At 39.9% G+C, this 21855-nt stretch overlaps 1 protein-coding gene across 2 annotated transcripts in view; it reads right to left on the bottom strand.

Moving 5' to 3' along the window:
* Nucleotides 1-21855, bottom strand: part of SLC9A9 (solute carrier family 9 member A9) — a 669138-nt gene that overhangs the window by 312561 nt on the left and 334722 nt on the right. For both annotated transcript variants that reach the window (XM_061419306.1, XM_061419316.1), the window contains exon 9: nucleotides 10710-10798. In XM_061419306.1, coding sequence (XP_061275290.1) covers nucleotides 10710-10798 — 89 coding nt within the window. The remainder of the gene's footprint in view (nucleotides 1-10709; nucleotides 10799-21855) is intronic.

Here is a 21855-nt window from a genome sequence, read left to right as displayed (position 1 = left end):
TTGTCTGGAAAATCCCATGGATGGAGGAGCCTGGTAGGCTGCAGTCCATGCGGTCACTAAGAGTCGGACACGACTGAGTGACTTCACTTTGACTTTTCACTTTCATGCATTGGAGAAGGAAATGGCAACCCACTCCAGTGTTCTTGCCTAGAGAATCCCAAGGACGGTGGAGCCTGGTGGGCTGCCATCTATGGGGTTGCACAGAGTCAACTGAAGCGACGCAGCAGCAGCAGCATTGTGTATTTTTAGCATATCCCTTGAGCATTGATCTATGTTCAGGTTGGCCCCTGGGTTAAAGAACTGACTCTACCCCTCAGGTCACTGAACTTCTTTGGGCTTCAGTTTCTTCCAATATCTGGGTTTAAATGTTTATCTTTATTGTCCCACCTTTCTCTGAACTTGTTGGATTTTATGACTTAAAATTTTCTACTGCAATTATATACTATGATAAATAAACACAGATGTGCAGTTAAAAAAGTAAAAAGAACTAAAATTTAATCAAGAAGACGTGGTACCATTATATCTTTATCAGAGAAAAAAATTTACATGAAACATTTTTAAGGTAAAGTGCATCTCACGTCTTACTTGGCTTTATTTCTCCTTGGGCCCCAGCACCTGGCACATAGGAGACACCTACTACTGAGGGTGCCTAATGGTCATTTTTGGCCCCTACTATTATCCAAGTTGTTTGTGGCATAAGGTTTCTTAACTAGGGGTTCACAGACATTAATTCTTTCTGGGCACTGAAAGTACAGTGTGTTCTTGCCATGATGTGGGAGTTCTACTCTCATTAGCATTTAAAAGAACACTTATTAGCTGAACTACTAAATGTCCTTTATTCAATATAATGAGTTTCATTGAAAAGAATCACCAGCTTAGCTAAGGAGAAATTTAAACACTTTGCCATCATTTATGAATTCAACCCTTCTAGGATGGTATTTTTAAATGTACTTTGAATGAAGGGGAGAAGAAAAGTGGTAGAAATCTTGACAAAAGAAATGTAATTAGAGTTTTTTTAAAAATGGCAATTCTATGCTTTATGAAGATATCTTTAATCTTACTTCTCAGAAGCCAGGGAGACGTGGGCATTGTTGCCCACGACTTTCTCTCTGCACTGTGCCTCAAACAGGTAACTGGGATGGGACGTGCCTGCTTTTGTTAGAAGTGATGGAGCAAAATTGCACAAAACCATAATCAAAAACCACTGTAATGCAAATCAATAAGGCAGAAGCACACTGTAGGAAACTCACACAAGCAATGGAATTATACTTGATCTTTCTTTCAATATCTAAAGATTACCTTAGACATTTGCTTTGTACATCCAACTCATCACAGTTAAACTAATGCATCATATCAGGATTAAATAAACCATTAATTAACAGATATTATTTTCCCTATTTTTAATCTTGGAATATGAATGGTTTTAATTCATTCATTCATCTATTCATTTAATCAGTAACTCGTAAGTTCAAGACAAAACCAAATGGTAAATTTCCACAAACTTTTCACATAGACCACAACATCCTAAGAGATTAGCAAGACAAAAATATATCTAGAGCCAGAGAAGGTTAAGATAAATTTAGATGTTACATATGTAAGTATTTATCAAAAGGAAATGTGGTGAACAGGGAGATTGATGTCATAGGTTGATGTCATTTCCTCCATGATGCTACCTTCATTATCTTTGTAAGGCACAAATCTGATTATTATCATCATCTCTATGTCAAAAAGTCTAAGCAAGTATGAAGACAGTTTTCCTAAATGTAGCAGAGTGAGACACTGAAATGGCCACCTGAACTCACTTTTCCATTTTAATCCTGAACTCTCTCCCACACCTTCTCCTTTCCACAACATACACCAGCAGGCCAAACCCAACCCTGTCTACTTCCCCAGGGCAACCTGAGCCGGGGCAGAGTGTGCCATCTCTTTGCCTCTGAGACTTATCAAGCTCACTCTTAGTTGTATGATTTTGCACACTCTTTTTAGTTTCATTTCCCATGAAATCTGAATGATAATCTCCTAATTATCCTTACACCCTTCTCTAAAATACCTAACCCACAATCAGCTTTCCATGAACACCTTGCCTCCAGAAAGCAATTCAGTCCTCTGGTTCTCATGACACATTGGCCATCCCTCTATGTTAAAATCTGTGATTCTTGTTTGTGCATTTGTGTGCATGCATGTGCTTCTTGCTATATTAGGAACTCCTAAGGGTGAGAACCAGGACTTCCCTATAGCTCAGATTGTAAGGATTCTGCCTGCAATGCAGGAGACCTGGGTTTGATCCCTGGGTCAGGAAGATCCCCCTGGAGAAGGAAATGGCAACCCATTCCAGTGTTCTTGCCTGGAGAACCCCACAGACAGAGGAGCCTGTGGGCTACAGTTCATGGGGTCGCAGAGTTGTACACAACTGAGTGACTAACACTACTACTACTGCTACTAAGGGTGAGAACCATGTCTTATTTCCCTTGTCTCCCTGGATTCTAGCACTGCACCTGTCATTGAAGCATGTGGTGCTTAGTCCACATTCAATCCATGCTTGAAATGGAAAGCTGAGAAGCCCTTCAGTCAGACTCTGAGACTGAGTGGTAGCAATGTAAACTCTGTCCTCTCTTCCCTAAGCATGCAGGCATTCTTTGAAGAACCCATTACAATCACTCATGTAGGAACAGAGAATTTTTCCAGGAAGAACTATCCAGGCCTCAGTGAAACGTTTCACCCCAGGATAAATCAGGGACTTTGGTGTTTGATTGCTTCGCCCTTGGATTTGATTTGACAACTTACCCGGTGACTTGTTGGCCAGAGCAATGACAAACTGATGGATCCTCTCATCTCTATGCAGTACCCTGTAATCAAGTGATCACTGCCCAATCCTAGTCTAGAAGTGGGAATCAGATGCATATTTTATGCTCTATGTCAGGTCAGAGAGTTATTAGGTTTAGAGCATCATCCTTTAAACTCAGTCACAGAGTTCAATCATTCACTTTACAAATGAGAAAACTGAAGCTCATAGGTGCTAAATTAATTATCCAAGACCTCGCCATTAGTTGTAGAGACAAGGGTAAAACTTGTGTTGTTTGTCTTGTCTAGACAAACTCTATCTTTCTGGCCTCTTGGTTAAGTGTTCTTTTCACCATATCATCTTGTTTCCCCCACATTCCTGTTATTTTCCTTGGATTTTCTTACAAGGTCATGCTTATCATGTCTAATTTGGCTCCCATTGACATTTTTTCTTTTTATTGGAAATTTAAATTTGGATTTGCATTGCTACTTTGCCATTCAATTGGTGATTGAAATATCATCTGGAGGGACTGGAAATGAAATAAGCATCTGGAAAGAATGTGCTGTAATGGAGATGTCATTGTTTGTCCATAAAGGCTAGGCAAACAATCTGGCTTTTCAAAAACAAATGAATGAAAATGTCTATGTCCATCCCAATCTATATTTCAGTTAAAAAAAAAATTAAAATCCACTGAAATTGGTAGACTTTCAAAGATGATAGAATTAAATATAAATGATTAATTAGCTGAAAATATAATAAAATAGCTAAACATTCATTCATTCACCTATCCATCCACTCAAGGGTTACTGGATAAATGATGCTAAGCCCCACAATTGCTACTAAACCTATCTACTAATCAAAGAATATGCAGTAAGAGGCAAAAATAATTTGAATTACAAAGTCACAAAATCTAAGTTTGGGCTTCCCTGGTGGCCCAGTGGTTAAGAATTGCCTGCCAATGCAGGGGACACAGGTTCGATCCCTGATCTGGGAAGATCCCACATGCTACAGAGCAAATAAGCCCACGAGCCCCAACTACTGACCCTACTACGCACCCTAGAGCCCATACTCCACAACAGAAGCCACCTCAAGGAGAAACCAGCGCCCTTCAATGAGGAGTAGCTCCCAGAATCTGCAACTAGAGAGAGCCTGTGTTCAGCAATAAAGACCCAACACAGCCAAATAAATAAATCTTAAAAAAAAAAAAAAAAAATCCAAGTTTAAAATTTGCCTCTCCCACTGATAAGTCTTGGTGAACCCTCTAACACAGGGTCTTCTACTCTGTATTATTCCCATTGGCATACAAAAATACTGTTATTTCTCCCATCCAAAAATAAAAAGATATATCTTTTGGCCTCACTTCTCCCTTCAGCAATCACTTCTCTGCTCCCCATTTTTTGAAAAACTTGTCTATACACAGTTTCCAATTTATTTCTTTCCTTTCTCTCTTGAACCCATTACGTTCAGGCTTTTACCTTGACACTCCACCAATATGGTTCTTGTCAGTAATATCAATGATGTTCATGCTCTTCATCTTACTTTCCCTTTCAGCAGTATTTGGCATCACTCATTAGGCTCTTTCTTGAGCCACTCTTTTCATTTGACTCCCAGGACACAATACTTTCTTGGTTTTCCTTCTCCCCACTGGCTACTCCCTCACCGTCTCCTTTTGCTGGTTTCTGATTTCTTACCACCACTGGAGAACCTCAAGGCTTGGTTCTTGGATTTCTCCTGTCACTCCCTTAGCGATCTCATCCAACCTCATGTTTTCAATATCATCTCTATCTGGTGACTTCTACATTTCTAGCTTAGACTTCTCTCCTGAACTCCAGAATTCTATTTCCAACTAACTATCAACATCTCTACTTTGTGGCCTAATATATACATGGGAGAAGGCAATGGCACCCCACTCCAGTACTCTTGCCTGGAAAATCCCATGGACGGAGGAGCCTGGAAGGCTGCAGTCCATGGGGTCGCTAAGGGTCAGACACAACCGAGCGACTTCACTTTGACTTTTCACTTTCATGCATTGGAGAAGGAAATGGCAACCCACTCCAGTGTTCTTGCCTGGAGAATCCCAGGGATGGGGGAGCCTGGTGGGCTGCCATCTATGGGGTCACACAGAGTCAGACAGGACTGAAGTGACTTAGCAGCAGCAGCATACATCTCAAATGTAACAAACCTATCCTTGGTTCTCGGTTGCCCTCAAATGTTGCCACTTTGCAGCCTTTCTAGCTAACACATGGCACCTTTCTTTTTGTAAAATTTAAGTCATATCACGCCATGCCTAAACTTAAAAACCTCTGATGTGAGAAAACATGCTTGTTTTCTTGTTCATGCTCTCTAAGACCTGCTCTGATTTTGTCTTACAAACCTGGTACACTCCACCTCAGCCACACTTGTCACTCTGTCCCACGGTGCCATTGTGTATGTGGTTCCCAGTTTCTGGATGGCTCTGCTCCAAATATCCACATAGTTCCCTCTTTTATTTCTTTCAAGGATCATCTTCTTTTTGAGGCCTTCCTTGGCCACAGTGTTTAATATAGCAACCCCACCTTCCCAGACACACAGTCCTTCCTCCCTTTCTTGCTTTATTATTGACCTTGTAACTGACAATGAATGCACTGTATGCTTATTTATTTTGATTACTCTAAAGCTCCTCTACTAACAGTTCTTTTTTATCCACTCTTGTATCTCAGCATCTTGAAGAGTGGCTGGCACAAAATAGGCTCTTAAAAAATATTAGATGAATGAATGAAGGTATTCAGTGATAATAAGAAGAGCCACCTCTTGGGTAAAGAAGTGAGTAAAAATGAAATAAGTACTTTTTTTTTACCTGTTGGGCTTCCCGGATGGCTCAGATGGTAAAGAATCTGCTTGCAATGCAGGAGACTTAAGTTTTGATCCTTGGGTCAGGAAGATCCCCTGGAGAAGGGAATGGCTATCCACTCCAGTATTCTTGCCTGGAGAATTCCATGGACAGAGGAGCCTGGCGGGCTGCGGTTCATGGGGTTGCAAAGTGTCTGACAGGACTGAGCAACTAACACTTTCACTTTGTATCTGTTAATGCATTGTGTTTCTCAGTTGTGTCTCACTCTTTGAGACCACATGGACTGTAGCCTGCCAGGCTGCTCTGTCCATGGGCTTTTCCAGGCAAGAATATACTGGAGTGGGTTGCCATTTTCTCCTCCAAGGGATCTTCCTGACCCATGGATCGAACCTGAGTCTTCTGTGTCTGCTGCATTGGCAGACAAATTCTTTACCACTGTGCCATCTGGGAAGCCCGTTGATGCATCATAGATGTTAATTATTTCACTTAATATTATATGCTCGTGTGTATCTTTTGGGAGTAATTTTTAGGTGAAAACTGCCGGAAAGGAAGGAGAATTTCTAGTTAAAAGAGACGGTAGACTTGTGATAAACCAGAGTGGAAAAGAATATGAAAAAGAATGTATATCTGTGTGTAACTGAATTACTTTGCTGTATAGCAGAAATTAACACAACACTGTAAATCAACTATACTTGAAAAACAAATTTTAAAAAATCCAAAACCTTATAGGAAGTTGGAGGGAAAATTAAAGGACACCCTTTAATCTGCAAAAAAAAAGAAGTACATGGTTTTGGAAGTAAGCCTCAAGCAAGGAAGAGACAGCTGATGGAAACACCCTGGGGTCTGGCCCAGATTACCAGCCCCCAGGCCTGGCTAGTGGGTGAGGGTATGAGGGAGGAAGAGGTTGAGAGGCAGGCTGAGGCTTGTGTGAGTGGGGTCAGGGGATGTGTATGCAGTTTTCTGGATGGTTCAGGGTGAAATCTCTCAGCTTACAGAGTGCCATGTGCTGATGTCTATATCAAATATCTCTGAAGGTTCTCCGTTTCTAGGTCAAGAGTCAGTATGTGTTTGTCTTTAGGGCTAGATGTGCACACCCTAAAATAAGCAAACCAATCTGAGTCCAGGAAAACTGATTGCCGCCAGTGTTCATATACTCTTTCCCCAAATGCTTTGCTATGAAAAATCCTCATGGTGAGCAGCAGCACCAGAGTGTCTCTATTAAGCTGCTTTATGCCTAAACACACAGGGATGTTACATGTTCATGGACTGCAGTGAAAAGCAATTCACCGGAATCTAGATGGTCATTATCAAGTACAAAACATATTTTAATGTAAAACTGCATTTTTAAAGAGGCACTCTAATTCTTGAAGCTATAAAGGATATATTAATTCTCAAAAGTCTTTGTCTCCGGTTGTAGCTGTTTGATTAGCTGGTATAGGCACAGTCCATGAATAAAATTCCTTTGTAAATTATATTACCTAAGGATTTTAAAACACAAAGCTGATTTTCAGAGGTTTCCCCTAGACGCGTTAATTGACTTCCTTCACTCCCATTAAACAGTCCTGGGGATGGAGGCAAAGGGGCCACTTTTCCCACTGATAATAAACACAACTCAGGGAGATGCAGAGGAAGATAATGTATTCTGTAACCATGTCATTTAATGCCTTCTAAACCTTTGCCCCTTTCAGAAAGGAAACAGTGGCTACCTCTATAATATCTGCTTCAGCTTTTCTTTACAATTTGTAATTGGTTTCCCACATGGAGTTTAAACTTTGCTTGCTACGTTGGTGCAGATGTGGCCAAGAACTTCTGATCTGTGACATTAATTAAAAGGCTCAATCTCATGTTTTAAAAAATGGTGACCCCAGACTCTATGTACTTGATTGGGGAATATGTGTGTAGATGCATGCATATGTATTCATGTATGAATACGCACACATGCTACATATGCATATATTGAGAGAAAAAAATAAATAGAAAGTGAGAGTTCCCGGAATAAAAGAAGTGAGAAAGGTACGAGAAGGGAGGGGAAGGGAATTAGCATTCATTAAGCTCCTACAATGAACCAGGCACCAGGAAAGAAGGTAATGGGGGGAACAAAGATGGAGGGATGCAGCTATCTGGATGTTGAAGAATGAACTTTCAAAAATCTCCTTCCCTAAAGGGAACTGCTATAAAAATGGATGCTGGCAGCCCATCAGGGAGTGCTTGTCAAGCCACTCAGAGGAGAACAGAAGGCTGTGGGGGCACTGATTTTGGCTCTGTCTCCCCTAGGTGCTGGGCTGCTGACTCGCCATGAGATGAGTTATCTTTGAAGTTCTGCTGAGCAATCTAGATAGTGTGACTTAAAAGTGCAAGTCCCTAAACAGAGTTCAGTTTCCCAGAATACAAATATTCAGAGAACCATATGAGGTCAGGAAAAACCAGCTCAAGAGATTGCCCTTTAAACTCTAGAGAATGCTAGTTGTCTCCATAATTAAAAGGATCCTAGATGGAAGGTTATATATTAGATATTTCTAGGTATTGGTATACTTTTTTGTGTTCAATTTTAAAAATTGGGGGTCCTTAAAATTTCTGCAATTGTATCTTCTGAGTCTTCTGATGAGCAGAGAGGTAAGAGTGACCTTGTAAAGTCCCTGGGTGGGTGGGAGCTGGGTTCAGGTCCAGCTGAGCTTGGGACATGACAAAGAGAATGAAAACAATAGCCATTTTACAGAACTTGAAGATAAGTCTTTGAAAACTATTTGGGAATTCCCAGCCAATTATACATTTGCTGAGATGTCTTTTTGGCTTTTTCCACTCCCACTGCCCCAATATCATATCAGACGTTCTCAGCATCATTAGACCTAGTATGGGAACCTGTCTACCTCCATTTGCATTTGGGGACAGATTGCAATCATTTCGTCCAATTCTATACATTTTCTATATCTATGATCCTTGTCATGTAACTTTGCAGTGCTCTCCACTGTGGGCTAATGACCTGCTCAGCCTTTTGAACCTGGGCTTAGCTATATGATTTCCTTTGTCTATAGGACATTTAGGAAATGTGATGCAAGTAAAGGCTTGAAATGGTCCTGTACACTGGGGTTTGTTCTTCTGCCAGGAGAAGAATGACAGATATGCAGGACTGGCTATGGTGTACCAGCCAAGCCTACTCTAGAACAGAGCCCCACCAAACTCAGTGAATCCGTCCAGTTAAGACAAGAAGAGCCACCCAGATCAACCCACGTGAAAAGAGATGAACCCTGTAAATGCAAGATAAACAAATGTGTATTGTTGAATGTCACTGGGATGCTTGTTACACAGCAAAAGCTAGCTGATACAAGTGTGACTTGATCCACACTCTTCTTGCCTGTCACAGTGATATTTCTAAAATGGAACTTCAATCATCCTAAAACTATTCTGCCTAAGATACGTCAATGACTTCTGTTAGTGATGTTTTCCCAAATTCACATGTTGAATTCCTAACACCCAGTACCTCCAAATCTGATGATTTTGGAAATAGGGTCATTGAAAAATGTAATTAATTAAGCCAAGACGAGGTAATACTGGAGTAGGGTGGGTCCCTATTCCGACTGGTATCCTTATAAAAAGGGGAAATTTAGAGACAGACATGCTCATAGGGAGAATGTCATGTGAACATGAAGGCAGAGATTAGGATGATATATCTATAAGCCAAAGAACACTAAAGTTTGTCAGAAAATCACCAGAACGTCAAAACTGAGGAATAGTACAGATTCTTCCTCACAAACTTTAGAAGCAGCTAATCCTGCCTATACTTTCATCTCAGACTTCTAGCCTCCAGAACCGTGTGCTGTGTGCTAAGTCACTTCAGTCGTGTCTGACTCTTTGTGACTCTGTGGACCATAGATCGCCCGGCTCCTCTGTTCATGGGATTCTCCAGGCAAGAATACTGGAGTGGGTTGCCATGCCCTCCTTCAAGGGAGCCTCCCAACCCAGGGATGGAACCCGTGTCTCTTATGTCTCCTGTATTGGAAGGTGGGTTCTTCACCACCAGCACCACCTGGGACATAAGAATAACTTTCTGTTGTTTAAGCCACTCCTCATTGTCTTTAGGATAAAGTCTAAACTTCTTCATAAGGTATGAAAGTCCTTCCATAAGCTGGCCTCTGGCTGTGTCTGCGGTCTCTACCACACTATATTCCACTATAACTTCAGCCCTTCCCCATTCACCAGGCACTTAGAACTATTTAAAATGCTCAGTCAACTGTTTCAAAACTTTGGTCCATGATATTAATACAACCTTGGCCTCAAATATCCTTCCTACTACCCTCTCATCCCTCACCATTGCAAGCTCCAGATCAGGCTTATCATCTCTGGAAACTTTCTCTTCACTGTCCCAATCCTAACTATGGGAGGAGGCCCTATTGAATTTTCCTCAAACAACCTTTACAGATATTTCTATCACAGTACTTACCACACTGTGGATCATTAATTGCTCATTGCATATCTTGATCCTCCTCAACAGACTTGAAAATGAACCACATTAGGCAGGATCGTGTATTACCTGCCCTTTTATTCCTAGTACTTAGCATGGTGCTCGGCACAGAGTGGTTATGTGGCAAATGTTGGTGGAAGGAATCTTTGAGTGTTTATGTGCAAATATTGAAACAGATGTGTTCCTGGCATATGGGAGATACATTCTGCTTGTGCGACAACTGGCAGTTGAGTTTACTTGGAAGCAAAAGCACCCAATTAAAGACCAAACATTCCTGTCTTTCTTCTTCATTTCCTTCTCTCTATATAACTACCCAATCTCACATGCTTTACAATGCATTTAGATGTAAGTGACTGTGAATTATTACTGACTGTGGGCCTTTCATCTTCAAGACTGACAGTCTATGTTCCACATTTCTCAGGAGGGAAAGACTATTATATTTTTGCTTACCAAGAGAATTGTTAATAGTTATCCTGAAGGAAGAAAAAAAAAATCTATAAATATCCAACCTATAATGAAGCCTTAAGCTTGCTTTCTTCCTTTGCTAATGAAATTCTTTCCGAGTGCACTGCCAGAATTGCTCCGTAATCATTACACTGAGAAAAGAGACAAAGCCTGTAGTGAGTTTTTTCTTTTACCTGTTTAGTCCTCATTTTGGAATCCGATGACAGGTTGTTGTAGGTATAATGTGCCTGCGTGACTCCACAGAAGAGAACAGCGACTATCCCTGAAATTTAAAAACATACCAGTCAAAACCAATTTTCTTTCCCATCTAAGTCAAAGGGCAGAGCTATCCCAGTTAGAAAACAGACTTGGTGTCAGGAGAGTTAAAATGGCTAATAATTAGAATGATGAAACCTGGGTAAACCTTGCTCCTGCTTTAAACAGGGGACTTATAGGATTAAAGCTTAAAAAAAAAAAAAAAAAAAAAAGCATTAATAAGTAGATTCTTCCTGGGGATAAATTATTTTCTGGTCATGAGTTAGGAAAGTTATACTTGGAAACCCATGAACAAAAGACTGTGTAGTCGGTTCCAGGCCTCTCACAGCCAGTGCCAACTACTTTGCTGCATTTGAAATGCTGGCATATTTGCTGAGAACTTTGCTTTCCACTGTGTACCTTGAGGAGCCTGAGAAGTTCCTATCATACCGCAATTTAGTATTAACAACCGTGAGTCATAAACCTAAGATGTCTACAAGGGTTCAGTTGCCTCTGCCCATGCTCCTCCTTGCCAAGCACAGAAAGAGGTCCTTGTTCGCCTCTATGTCTCCTTGGCAAAGCTGGGGACTTTGTCCTTCCACTGCTGGGTAATTTCATGAACACATTCAAGGCACACAATCCTTGAGGCAAGCTGGTCTGTTCTTGTGTGCTTCCTGTCCCCAGTGGGCCCTCAGCTGCTTTTTGGCTGGTTGTAGGATTTATTTCATAAGCCATCATTACACCCAGCTTCAAATGCTGCATGAAGCCACACAGAGACTAGAAGCCATACATACACGGTTCCTGGGGAACAGAGGAGCAGCAACCATGGGACAAACGTGTTATTTGTCCCTGGGCTCTGTTATTCTCTGTTGTTGCCCCTAAGCTGGGGTGGGGAAGGCGGGTGGGGGCTGCTTCCTACCTTGGATTAAAGATTTGATTAATTATGGGAAATTGGGGGGGCTCTATAGGAGGGCTTTGGGAAAAACACAAGATGTAAGTATTCCTCAACTCAAACCAAGGGGATTGAACTGAATTTTAAACAGCAGAATCTTTCCCACTAAAAACACTCATAAATTAAATGCTGATGACTCTTAAGAGTATAGAGATATGTGAACTGAATATTGACATTTCAAATGAATCTGCGGTAAAGAATTTTAAAGAACCAAGCATATTTTTTGTATGTTGACTGTATGCTTCTATTTATATGTTTGTTATTTTGGGGGTTGGCTTTTGATAAAATATTGCTAAGACATATTTGTCTAATACATTTGCATCACTTATTTCCTTTTAATATTATGCTTCAAAATTTTAGACAAAAAGAATAAAAACAACCAGGAAATTTTGCCAAGAGATTTATATGCAGTAAGCATTTAAATAGATTTTTTTTTTGGTAACTTCAGTTTTCTAGTCTCTCTTCAGAAATTCAAAGAAAAATGCCTATGAAATATTACATTTCACTCTTCACAGAATTTCTATTAAAAAACAAGCAGTGCCAGAGAAACTTTTAGGTACCGAAGTACTTCAAGGACTTTGAGGAACTAGGAGGATTGCCATGCATGTTGTTTTGGCATCAGATATTTTTCTTCCTTTCTTTGAAAAATGTATCTATCTCTGCTGATTCTGCAGTCTGTTGGAGGTTTTTCTGGGTGAGGTTTAGCTGACCTCTGCCTGTCATGGAAATGTTTTGACTGTATATTGATCTGCAGAGAAGTAGTGAGTGAAAAGGGAGGGGTGTGTGGATAGCTCACAAATGCATTCTGAGAACATAAATAGGTAACAAAGGAAAAAAGATAAGGGGGCTAAGATTGGCCAAACCTTACTGTGAGCAAGGAACACACTAGTTTTATTTACATCATCTTATTTATTTCATCAATTTATTATCTCATAACAGACTTCTCATGACTTATCACCTCTTCCATCTTTCTTTCCCTTCTCAGTAACATCTCCATTCTTCTTGCTGCCCAGACTCTGAGAACACCCTTTACTTCTCCTCTCTCTGTATACCAACAATGTTGTTGACTTGTCCTTCAAAAGTTACCTGTAATGCAATCACTTCTCAACTCAATCTCCACCTAATACCCGCTACCAAGCCACCATCATTTTCTGCCTAGATGACAGCAACAGCTTCCTGCATGGCCCTTTGTCTCCCTTGCTGCCTCTGCCACAGTCTGTCTTCAACCCAGCACTTTTAAGACAATTCAAATCATGTTGGTCCTCTGCTCTCAATTCAGCAATGGAACCCCGTGATGAACAGGCTCGGTAGGATCTAGTCTACTTCCCAACCCCTCCCCACAGCTCCTGATCCCTCTTACTGGCTCCTCCTCTTGCCACTCAATGAATTCGCTAAGCAGGCTCCATTGCAGGACCCTGGCACGTCCAGTTCCTGCTCTTTGAAAAGTTCTTCTCCAGATCTCGACATGCCTCCCTCCTTTCCTTAAGATGTTACATCATTGGACAGGTCTTTGCTTGTGCACTCTGTAAAAATATCCCTCTTGTCATTCTCTACTTGCTTATTTTGATCTATTTTTTTTATATTATTTACTGCCCCCTAACATTTTATATATTTATTGGTTTATTTCCTGCCTTCCTGCACGGCAATGGAAAGCTCATTGAGTGCAGAGTGATTCACTGGTCCCCAACCATTAGAGCAATGGCAGGCACATGGTAGGTACTCCATGTATTTGTTGAATAACTAAATGAACATTCTTATCACCAGGTAACAAGAAACCAAAGTGATTTACTCAAGATCACCTTGAAAGTGGCAGAGCTGAGATTCAAAATTTCACAGAGCCCCTGTACTTCTCTGCCTGTATTTAGACCATCTGTGAATATTTTAAGGTAATCTTAAGCAATCTAAAAATATAATTTCTGATGCCCCAGGGAAATAGAGATTTGATGATGAAGATTATATATCTGAGCTGGCTGGATATTCTCATTTTTTCTGTTCCCTTCACTTCCAGACCAGCCTCCTGGGACTCGCCCCTAGCCGAGAGGAAGGAGGAACAACAGCCAGACAGTGTCCTCTGAGGGCTGGGTCCCAGCTCCATGACACTTTCTTAGGAGTTTCTAGATTCTCTTCCCTTTGCTCCTCCTGTCTGAGGCATCATACTTGCTTCCTGCAATGACTACCTGTGCGTTGCTTCAGTGACCCCCTTTTCACTTTTGCAGCTCTCTATCTTCTGTGTATCCAATTTCCTGCATTAAACTCTGTTAATAGCCAGCTGATTTCTCTTTTCCTGACTGAACCCCGACCAGGACTCTCTTGTGGGTTCCTTCTATTCTAAACTTTGATGGTTCTCTGAAGGTGTGTCATCTGAAAATAAGATTCAACCTCTGTTCTCTTTATTATAACTGGGACAATAGGAGATGCCAGCTGCACATGAGATCCTGTGCCAAATCCCTGGGGACTGGGCTCAGGCTTATTTCAATCTGACCTGTAATTGGAATTTTTTTTCTAGTTTGAGCCACTAGATTGGAGCAAGTGGTTTGGGGATAGGAGTAAGTTAACTTGGACATATGTTTTCTGATTCTCCATCACATGATTTTTCAAAATATGAGAACTGTCCTACAATGGAGTGACTGCCTTGAAGAGTGACAAGTTCCCTATCATTTGAAATGTATGAGCTGAATGATCATCTGCCAGAGCTGTTATAGAATTTTTTACATAAAGTGTTGTAGAAATTTGGATATCCTACAGTTCTGTGGATCTGTCATTTTCTTATATACTATTTTATTAATTCAGTAGGATTAATACCTCAATTAATTTTTTTGTTTGTTTTTAAGTTCAGGTCAAGACAATAATACTGGTTCTAAAGGAAATATTTAGATACTTTGAATACAGGCAGCCTGACTTTCTCAAAAAGTAAAGACAAGATAAACTTAGAGACTTTCAAATATTCTTTCAAGTTTAGACAGACAGCTACTCTAAAATAAAAATTTAAAACATATCACTAGCATACCTTCAATTTTTTGAAGGTATGAAAAAACATAAATTTTTTTCAAATAAGCTATGAAGTTTAAAGATGAACTCAGGATGTCTCCTCTGTGTCGAAAATGTTTCTAAATCTCTAGAACACAAACTTTCAGGTCAGAGAGCTCTGAAAAGGGCAAACCCCAGTGGCTGTGTGGAAGGGACATACACGGCTCACTTCAGAGGAACCCGCTTCCTTTTTTCCCTCTTACCTCTGCTCCTCACCCCTCTGTGTTGCTTGTCACTCCAAGATAAGCTTAATTCACAGCTTATCCTGCTCACCACCCAGCACATCAGAAGCACTTGACCCCACCTGGCTGTGGGTCAACTGTGGTCCAAGAGTCCGCATTAGGCAAGAGAAGTTTCAGAACTTTACCCTAATGCCACTGGACTATTAATGAACAGACTATCTGGGAACCTTGTTAAATACAGATTCTACTTCCCTAGGTTTGGAGTGAAGATTCAGGATCTCGAAGCCCAAGATTCTGCATTTATATGACCGTTCATTGTATAAATGGGATGTCCATGCTACTGGTCTTTTATCATCCCACTTTGAGACAAATCTCTGCTGACCAACACTTTGGTATTAGTGTCAACTCTCCTTTGCTGTGCTTTGGCCTTGAATGTGTATGGTCCTTAAAAGAGAGACTTGTGCCTAATATTGCTCTTTTAGCAACTTGGAACAATGAAAAGTTTGCTCCAAAGAAGAAATACGTTTTTTAATTGCCTTTTTTTTTCATTTTTCATTTACAAAGTTTGTAAATTGCTTTTGCTAGCTATAAAAACATGTTTTTAAATTATATTTTTGCATCTTATTCCCCATTTTTCTTTCTGTAACTTTATATTAATAGTATTAACAAGATTCTATGAAGTAATTTTAGCTTCATGGAACAACTGTCCATTAAGAACATTTAAGAAATCATAATTTCTCAGCAACTTTGGGATGTAAAATAAATTACTCACATGGAACAAAACTGATGATATATTTTACTATCAAATAGCTCAATAAATTCTTTACCACTCCAAAAAACAAACAAACAAACAAACAAAGCATATCCATTGACCACAATATTATAAAACTGGAAATTAACAAATAGCATAGTTGCATAAATGTATCCATCAGGGATTTTTAATTGTATTCTTAAACAAAATTGGATTTGCGGATGAAGTCAAAGTTGAATTTTTAGCTTATGTACAAATAAGTGTAAGGTAAACATTTCTTTTCCCCCCAGAATCAATGTGATAAAACCAAAGGGTTATTCAGAGGAAACATTATAGTCTTATATGCATCCTATTTAGAAAAAAAATTTTGAGAAAAAATGGACTATTTACCTCAAGAATCTAGACAAAAGACATAAAAATGGACCCCAAAACAGTAGAATTAAAAACTAAATAAACAAAAATGAAAAAATATAGCCAAAGAGAACATTCTAAAAATAGTAGATTTGGTTAGTAAAATGAAGAGTTATAAAATGACAGTGTGGCCCATGCCTCTCAGACCCTCACGTGTCCATCCACTCCAGGATGCTGTTCTCTGACCAGACCCATATATAGCGGGTGATGTTGGCCAAGGGCTTCAGCCATCCAAGACAATTTTCACATTTGGATAGTACCTGTCCACCTGTCTCACAGGTCTCTTCTGAGTATAAAGTGATACGATGGATTTTAAAATGATTTGTAACCTAAATACCAATATAAGGTTTTGCTCTAATTACTAGAAGTAGGTGAAAGGAAGATGACATAAAAAGGAGAAATAACTCAGAAAAACACATTCCAGGTATAACCACAATATTTCCTATTCAGCCAGTGGCTAGGGGAAGAAACAGAAAGCATCTAGTACATCTCACACATTCTATGTCTTTAATCATTGTCTGTTGCCTTCTCTCCCACATTATCTCCTGCATCAAGAAGCAGGTAGAAATGTACTCCTCACTCCTAGTAACCCAGTCAGTTCAGTCACTCACTCATCCGACTCTGCAACCCCATGGACTGCAGGATGCCAGGCCTGCCTGTCCATCACCAACTCCCAGAGTTTACTCAAACTCATGTCCATCGAGTTGGTGATGCCATCCATCCATCTCATCTTCTGTTGTCCTCTTCTCCTCCTGCCTTCAATATTTCTCAGCATCAGGGTCTTTTCAAATGAATCAGTTCTTCACATCAGGTGGCCAAAGTATTGGAGTTTTAGCTTCAGCATCAGTCCTTCCAATGAATATTCAGGACTGATTTCCTTTAGGATGGACTGGTTGGATCTCCTTGCAGTCCAAGGGACTCTCAAGAGTCTTCTCCAACACCACAGTTGGAGAAGAGCATCACTTCTTCAGCACTAAGCTTTCTTTAAAGTCCAACTCTCACATCCATACATGACTATTGGAAAAACCACAGCTTTGACTAGATGGACCTTGGTTGGCAAAGTAATGTCTCTGTTCTTTAATATGCTGTCTAGGTTGGTCATAACTTTCCTTCCAAGGAGTAATCATCTTTTAAATTCATGGTTGCAGTCACCATCTGTAGTGATTTTGGAGCCCAAAAGAATAAAGTCTGTCACTGTTTCCACTGTTTCCCATCTATTTCCTATGAAGTGATGGGACCAGATGCCATGATCTTAGTCTTCTGAATGTTGAGCTTTAACTGTTTCACTCTTCTCTTTCACTTTCATCAAAAGGCTCTATAGTTCTTCTTGGCTTTCTGCTATAAGGTTGGTGTCATCTGCATATCTTAGGTTATAGACATTTCTCCCAGCAATCTTTATTCCAGCTTGTGCTTCATCCAGCCCAAAGTTTCTCATGATGTACTCTGCATATAAGTTAAATAAGCAGGATGACAATATATAGCCTCGATGTACTTCATTCCCTATTTGGAACCAGTCTGTTGTTCCATGTCCAGTACTAACTGTTGCTTCTTGATCTGCATACAGATTTCTCAGGAGGCAGTCAGGTGGTCTGGTATTCTCATCTCTTGAAGAATTTTCCAGTTTGTGGTGATCCACACAATCAGAGACTTTGGCATAGTCAATAAAGCAGAAATAGATTGTCTTTCTGGAACTAGTTCATGTACTGTTGAAGTCTGGCTTGGAGAATTTTGAGGATTACTTTACTAGCATGTGAGATGAGTGCAATTTTGCAGTAGCTGGAGCATTCTTTGGCATTACCTTTCTTTGGGATTGGAATGAAAACTGACCTTTTCCAGTCCTGTGGCCACTGCTGAATTTTCCAAATTTGCTGGCATATTGAGTGCAGCACTTTCATAGCATCATCTTTTAGGATTTGAAATAGCTCAACTGGAATTCCATCACCTCCACTAGCTTTGTTAGTAATGATGCTTCCTAAGACCCACTTGACTTAGCATTCCAGAATGTCCGGCTCTAGGTGAGTGATCACACCATCGTGATTATCTGGGTCGTGAAGATCTTTTTTGTACAGTTCTGAGTATTATTGCCACCTTTTCTTAGTATCTTCTGCTTCTGTTAGGTCCATACCATTTCTGTCCTTTATTGAGTCCATCTTTGCATGAAATGTTCCCTTGGTATCTCTAATTTTCTTGAGGAGATCTCTAGTCTTGTAACTCAAACTTAGACAATTCTCAGTAGCACTACAGTTAAGGTACTGGATTTTTGCAAGTTAACTTGTCATTGTTTACTTGCTAAGTTGTATCTGACTCTTGCAATCCCATGTCCATGGCATTTCCCAGGCAAGAATACTTGAGTGAGCAGCCATTTCCTTCTCCAGGGATCTTCCTGACCCAGGGATGGAATCTGCATCATGTACACTGGAGGGCAGATTCTTTACCACTGAGATACCAGGGAAGCCCACGAGTTCGCATGGGTACTGGCTATCCATCCATTCAAATGCTATCCATCTGTTGGGAAATGCCAGAATGAATTAACCCAATCCTAGACCTCAACTACCTTTATGTCTCCTAGCAGAGACAACATGTACACAGACACATCTAATAGCAGGTAGAATGCAGTAAGTGATAACAAAATAGGAATTCTGGGAGGCAGTGACTTCTTTTGGGCTGGGGAAGGTAGAAGAGAGATGAAGAAAGTTTTCCTAAAGGATGGAGAGGCATTTAGGTCTTGAATAAGAACATTTGGGAGGGTGTAGAATCAGTGGTAGAGAATTCAATGTGAGTGAGGGGAGACAGCCAGGAGACTGTGTGGACTATACATGAACAGGCAGCTTACTTGCACACTTTGGGTTTGAATCTGTTTATAGGTTAGGCAATAAATACACATTGAATTAATTCATCATAGTTTTTCTAAATACAAAATTTAAAAGAAACAATATGTTCTATGTTTAAAATGGTCAAGGTAGGGACTTCCCTGGTGGTCAGTCCAGTGGTTAAGAATTTGCCTTGCAGTACAGAGGACATGAGTACAATCCCTGGTCAATGAACCAGGATCCCACATGCTGAGGAAAAGCGAGGCCTGTGCACCACAACTACAGTCCGTGCGCCACAACAGAGGATCCCCACGCTAAAACTAAGACCTGACACAGCCAAATAAAGAAATACTTTTTAACAATGGTCAAGCTAATTATCACAAGTATGAAAGCATTTCTCTTATATGTTTTATTACTGCTAGTATTCACAAAATAGAATTATGAAGCATAAAGTATGACAATCTTCTGTTGGCAAAACATTACTTCATTTTCTTTCCCAGCAGATGTAAAATCTGATCATTCTGTTTCCATCTTTTCTGAAAAACAAGTGGTCCTTAATGCAACTGCTGGGTTGCATGTCTAAAGTCTTGGTTTCAACTTGTATTTATGGGATCCCGTGGCAATGATAAATAGAACTAAGTACATACATCCAGGTCCATGGGGAGTGGAGCATGCTCAGAAGTATCTGAGAACTAAAATAAATAAGGAGCTCTGAAAGAAATCAAGAAATGACTTAGAGAAAATAATGATAAGAGTTTCTGACTCATGCGTGTGCTCAAAATTGCCTTTCAGTTTGCACAGTGAGCTTTCAGTGGTGGGCAAGCTCCCTGAAGAGCTGTCTGCAAGGACTCATTTCTGCAATTTTGAGCAAGGACTAGAACCAATACTTTATGACACTAACTAAAAGAGCTGTTTGAGAAACCACAAAGAGGTACACAGTTAAATTCAAATTACTGGCAAGCAAAGAAGTTTAGGAAACAGCAGGAGGAGGTCCATAATTCTTTGGGAAGAATGATGATTCTGCTGGCAAGTAAGTTCTTTCTAGAGAGATCAGTTTTGAGAGGACAATTAATTCCTTTTGGTTAACAGAACACCATTTACACTGTTCTCTGTGATTCCCTCTTTTGGACCCTGTCAGGGAGCATTAGTGTTATATACACACACACACACACACACACATGTATGTACAAACATATGTTTACATGATATGAAGGTTCATTGTGTCGTTGCAAATTATGTAAGAGAAAATGTACTACAATCTGTGCCAGGAGACCTGGGATCTACTTGGCATAGTCCAGATACCTAACTAGCTGAATAACTAGAGCAATTCAAATTCATTGCCTTGTCCATTGTTTTCAGTGAATTAAAAAAAGATGGTCTGCATAAGTGTTCTTTAAATTTGGGTATATAAGAAACCCACAGAAGGTTAGGAGAAAATATAACTTCATAATTACTAATTAGAACATCTGTGTATTGTATTTTTAAAGTTTAATTAATTTATTTTAATTAGAGGTTAATTACTTTATAATATTGTAGTGGTTTTTGCCATACATTGACATGAATCAGCCATGGGTGTACATGTGTTTCCCATCCTGAACCCTCTTCCCACGTCTATATATTTTAAACTATATAAGTGCCCTTGAGGACAAAAATATGCTGTGTGCAGATAAGGGCATGATAAACTATTTTTTTTTTTCCAATAAGGATCAAGAAAGTATATGAAAGTGAAAGTTGCTCATTTGTGTCCAACTCTTTGTGACCATGGAATTCTCCAGGCCACAACACTGGAGTGGGTAGGATCAAGAAATTCTGGTAAATACTGCTCTAGATGATCCCTAAGCACTTTCCTATCTTAAATATCTATGACCTGAATTATTGTTTTTACATTTGCTTCAAGGACTGCATACTGAAATTCCCCCAAACACAAATCAGTCCCCTCGTGAGAGTGCTTTCATAAGTCCAGTTTGTTCCTAAGTCCAACAAAGTTAGCCAGGTACCCAACTAATACGACTGGCTATATAGTATTGTACTGTAATAAGTTTCTAATACTTTCCACACAAATAATACATAAGCAAACACAAAAAATAAAGCAAACATTTTTAATCTTACAGCACAGTACCCTGAAAAGCACAGTAGTACCAGCTACATCATTGCTGCTTTTATACTTGCCTCTGGACATCGTGGGCTTGAAATAAAGATATGGTACTACTCTACCCTGTATAGTACTAGACAGTAGAGCACACAAAAGCACAAGGATGCATACATGTGACAATGCATGCCAGGTACCTGAGCTAACTTACATGATTGGACATCTGAACACGTTTACATCTTTGAAAGCTTGAAACGTGAAGGTCTGTATGTAGGGGACTTACTGTATACAGAACTGAACAATTACATGGGGCCACCACAGCTTCCAATGGGCTTCCTGACAACTAAATTACTAGTGTCCCTTCTTGACCTGGACCTTCTCAAAGGCTGGGTCTATCGTGTCCCTCTTTGCATTGCCCCCAACCCTATAACAGTGCCCAGCAGACACTCAAAGGCAGGTCTGTCAAAGGAATAAATCTCTATTTCAAGAAATATTTATCTGCTCTAAAAAGAGAAAGCAGGAGAAATTATTTTTGATCCTCACATACAAATAGACATTTATCTGGATTTATTAGTGGCAGAGTCTATTTTCTTCTAATATTTAAATCTTCTTATTCAAGACTATTGTCACCTATATATAGTCTCTGCTGCTGATAACATTATTCAGTAGTTCTTTTCTCATTAAAAGTTGATGAAGCCTTCAGATACAGAAGCTGAAAAATAAACATCTGTCACATGGAGCATGATTTTCTTTGACATTAAATGAAGACTTGAGGGGTTTCTAAGACTGGAGAATATTGCGTTTTTAGACAGGAAATATTGATTATATCATCAGAACACAGAAAGAGAACAAGTGAGAAAGAA

The sequence above is a fragment of the Bos javanicus genome, chromosome 1 (genome assembly GCF_032452875.1).
Source record: "Bos javanicus breed banteng chromosome 1, ARS-OSU_banteng_1.0, whole genome shotgun sequence".
In the NCBI taxonomy this organism is placed as follows: domain Eukaryota; kingdom Metazoa; phylum Chordata; class Mammalia; order Artiodactyla; family Bovidae; genus Bos; species Bos javanicus.
Note: the sequence above shows the minus strand (reverse complement) of the source record. Positions and strands in the feature narration are given on the sequence as shown.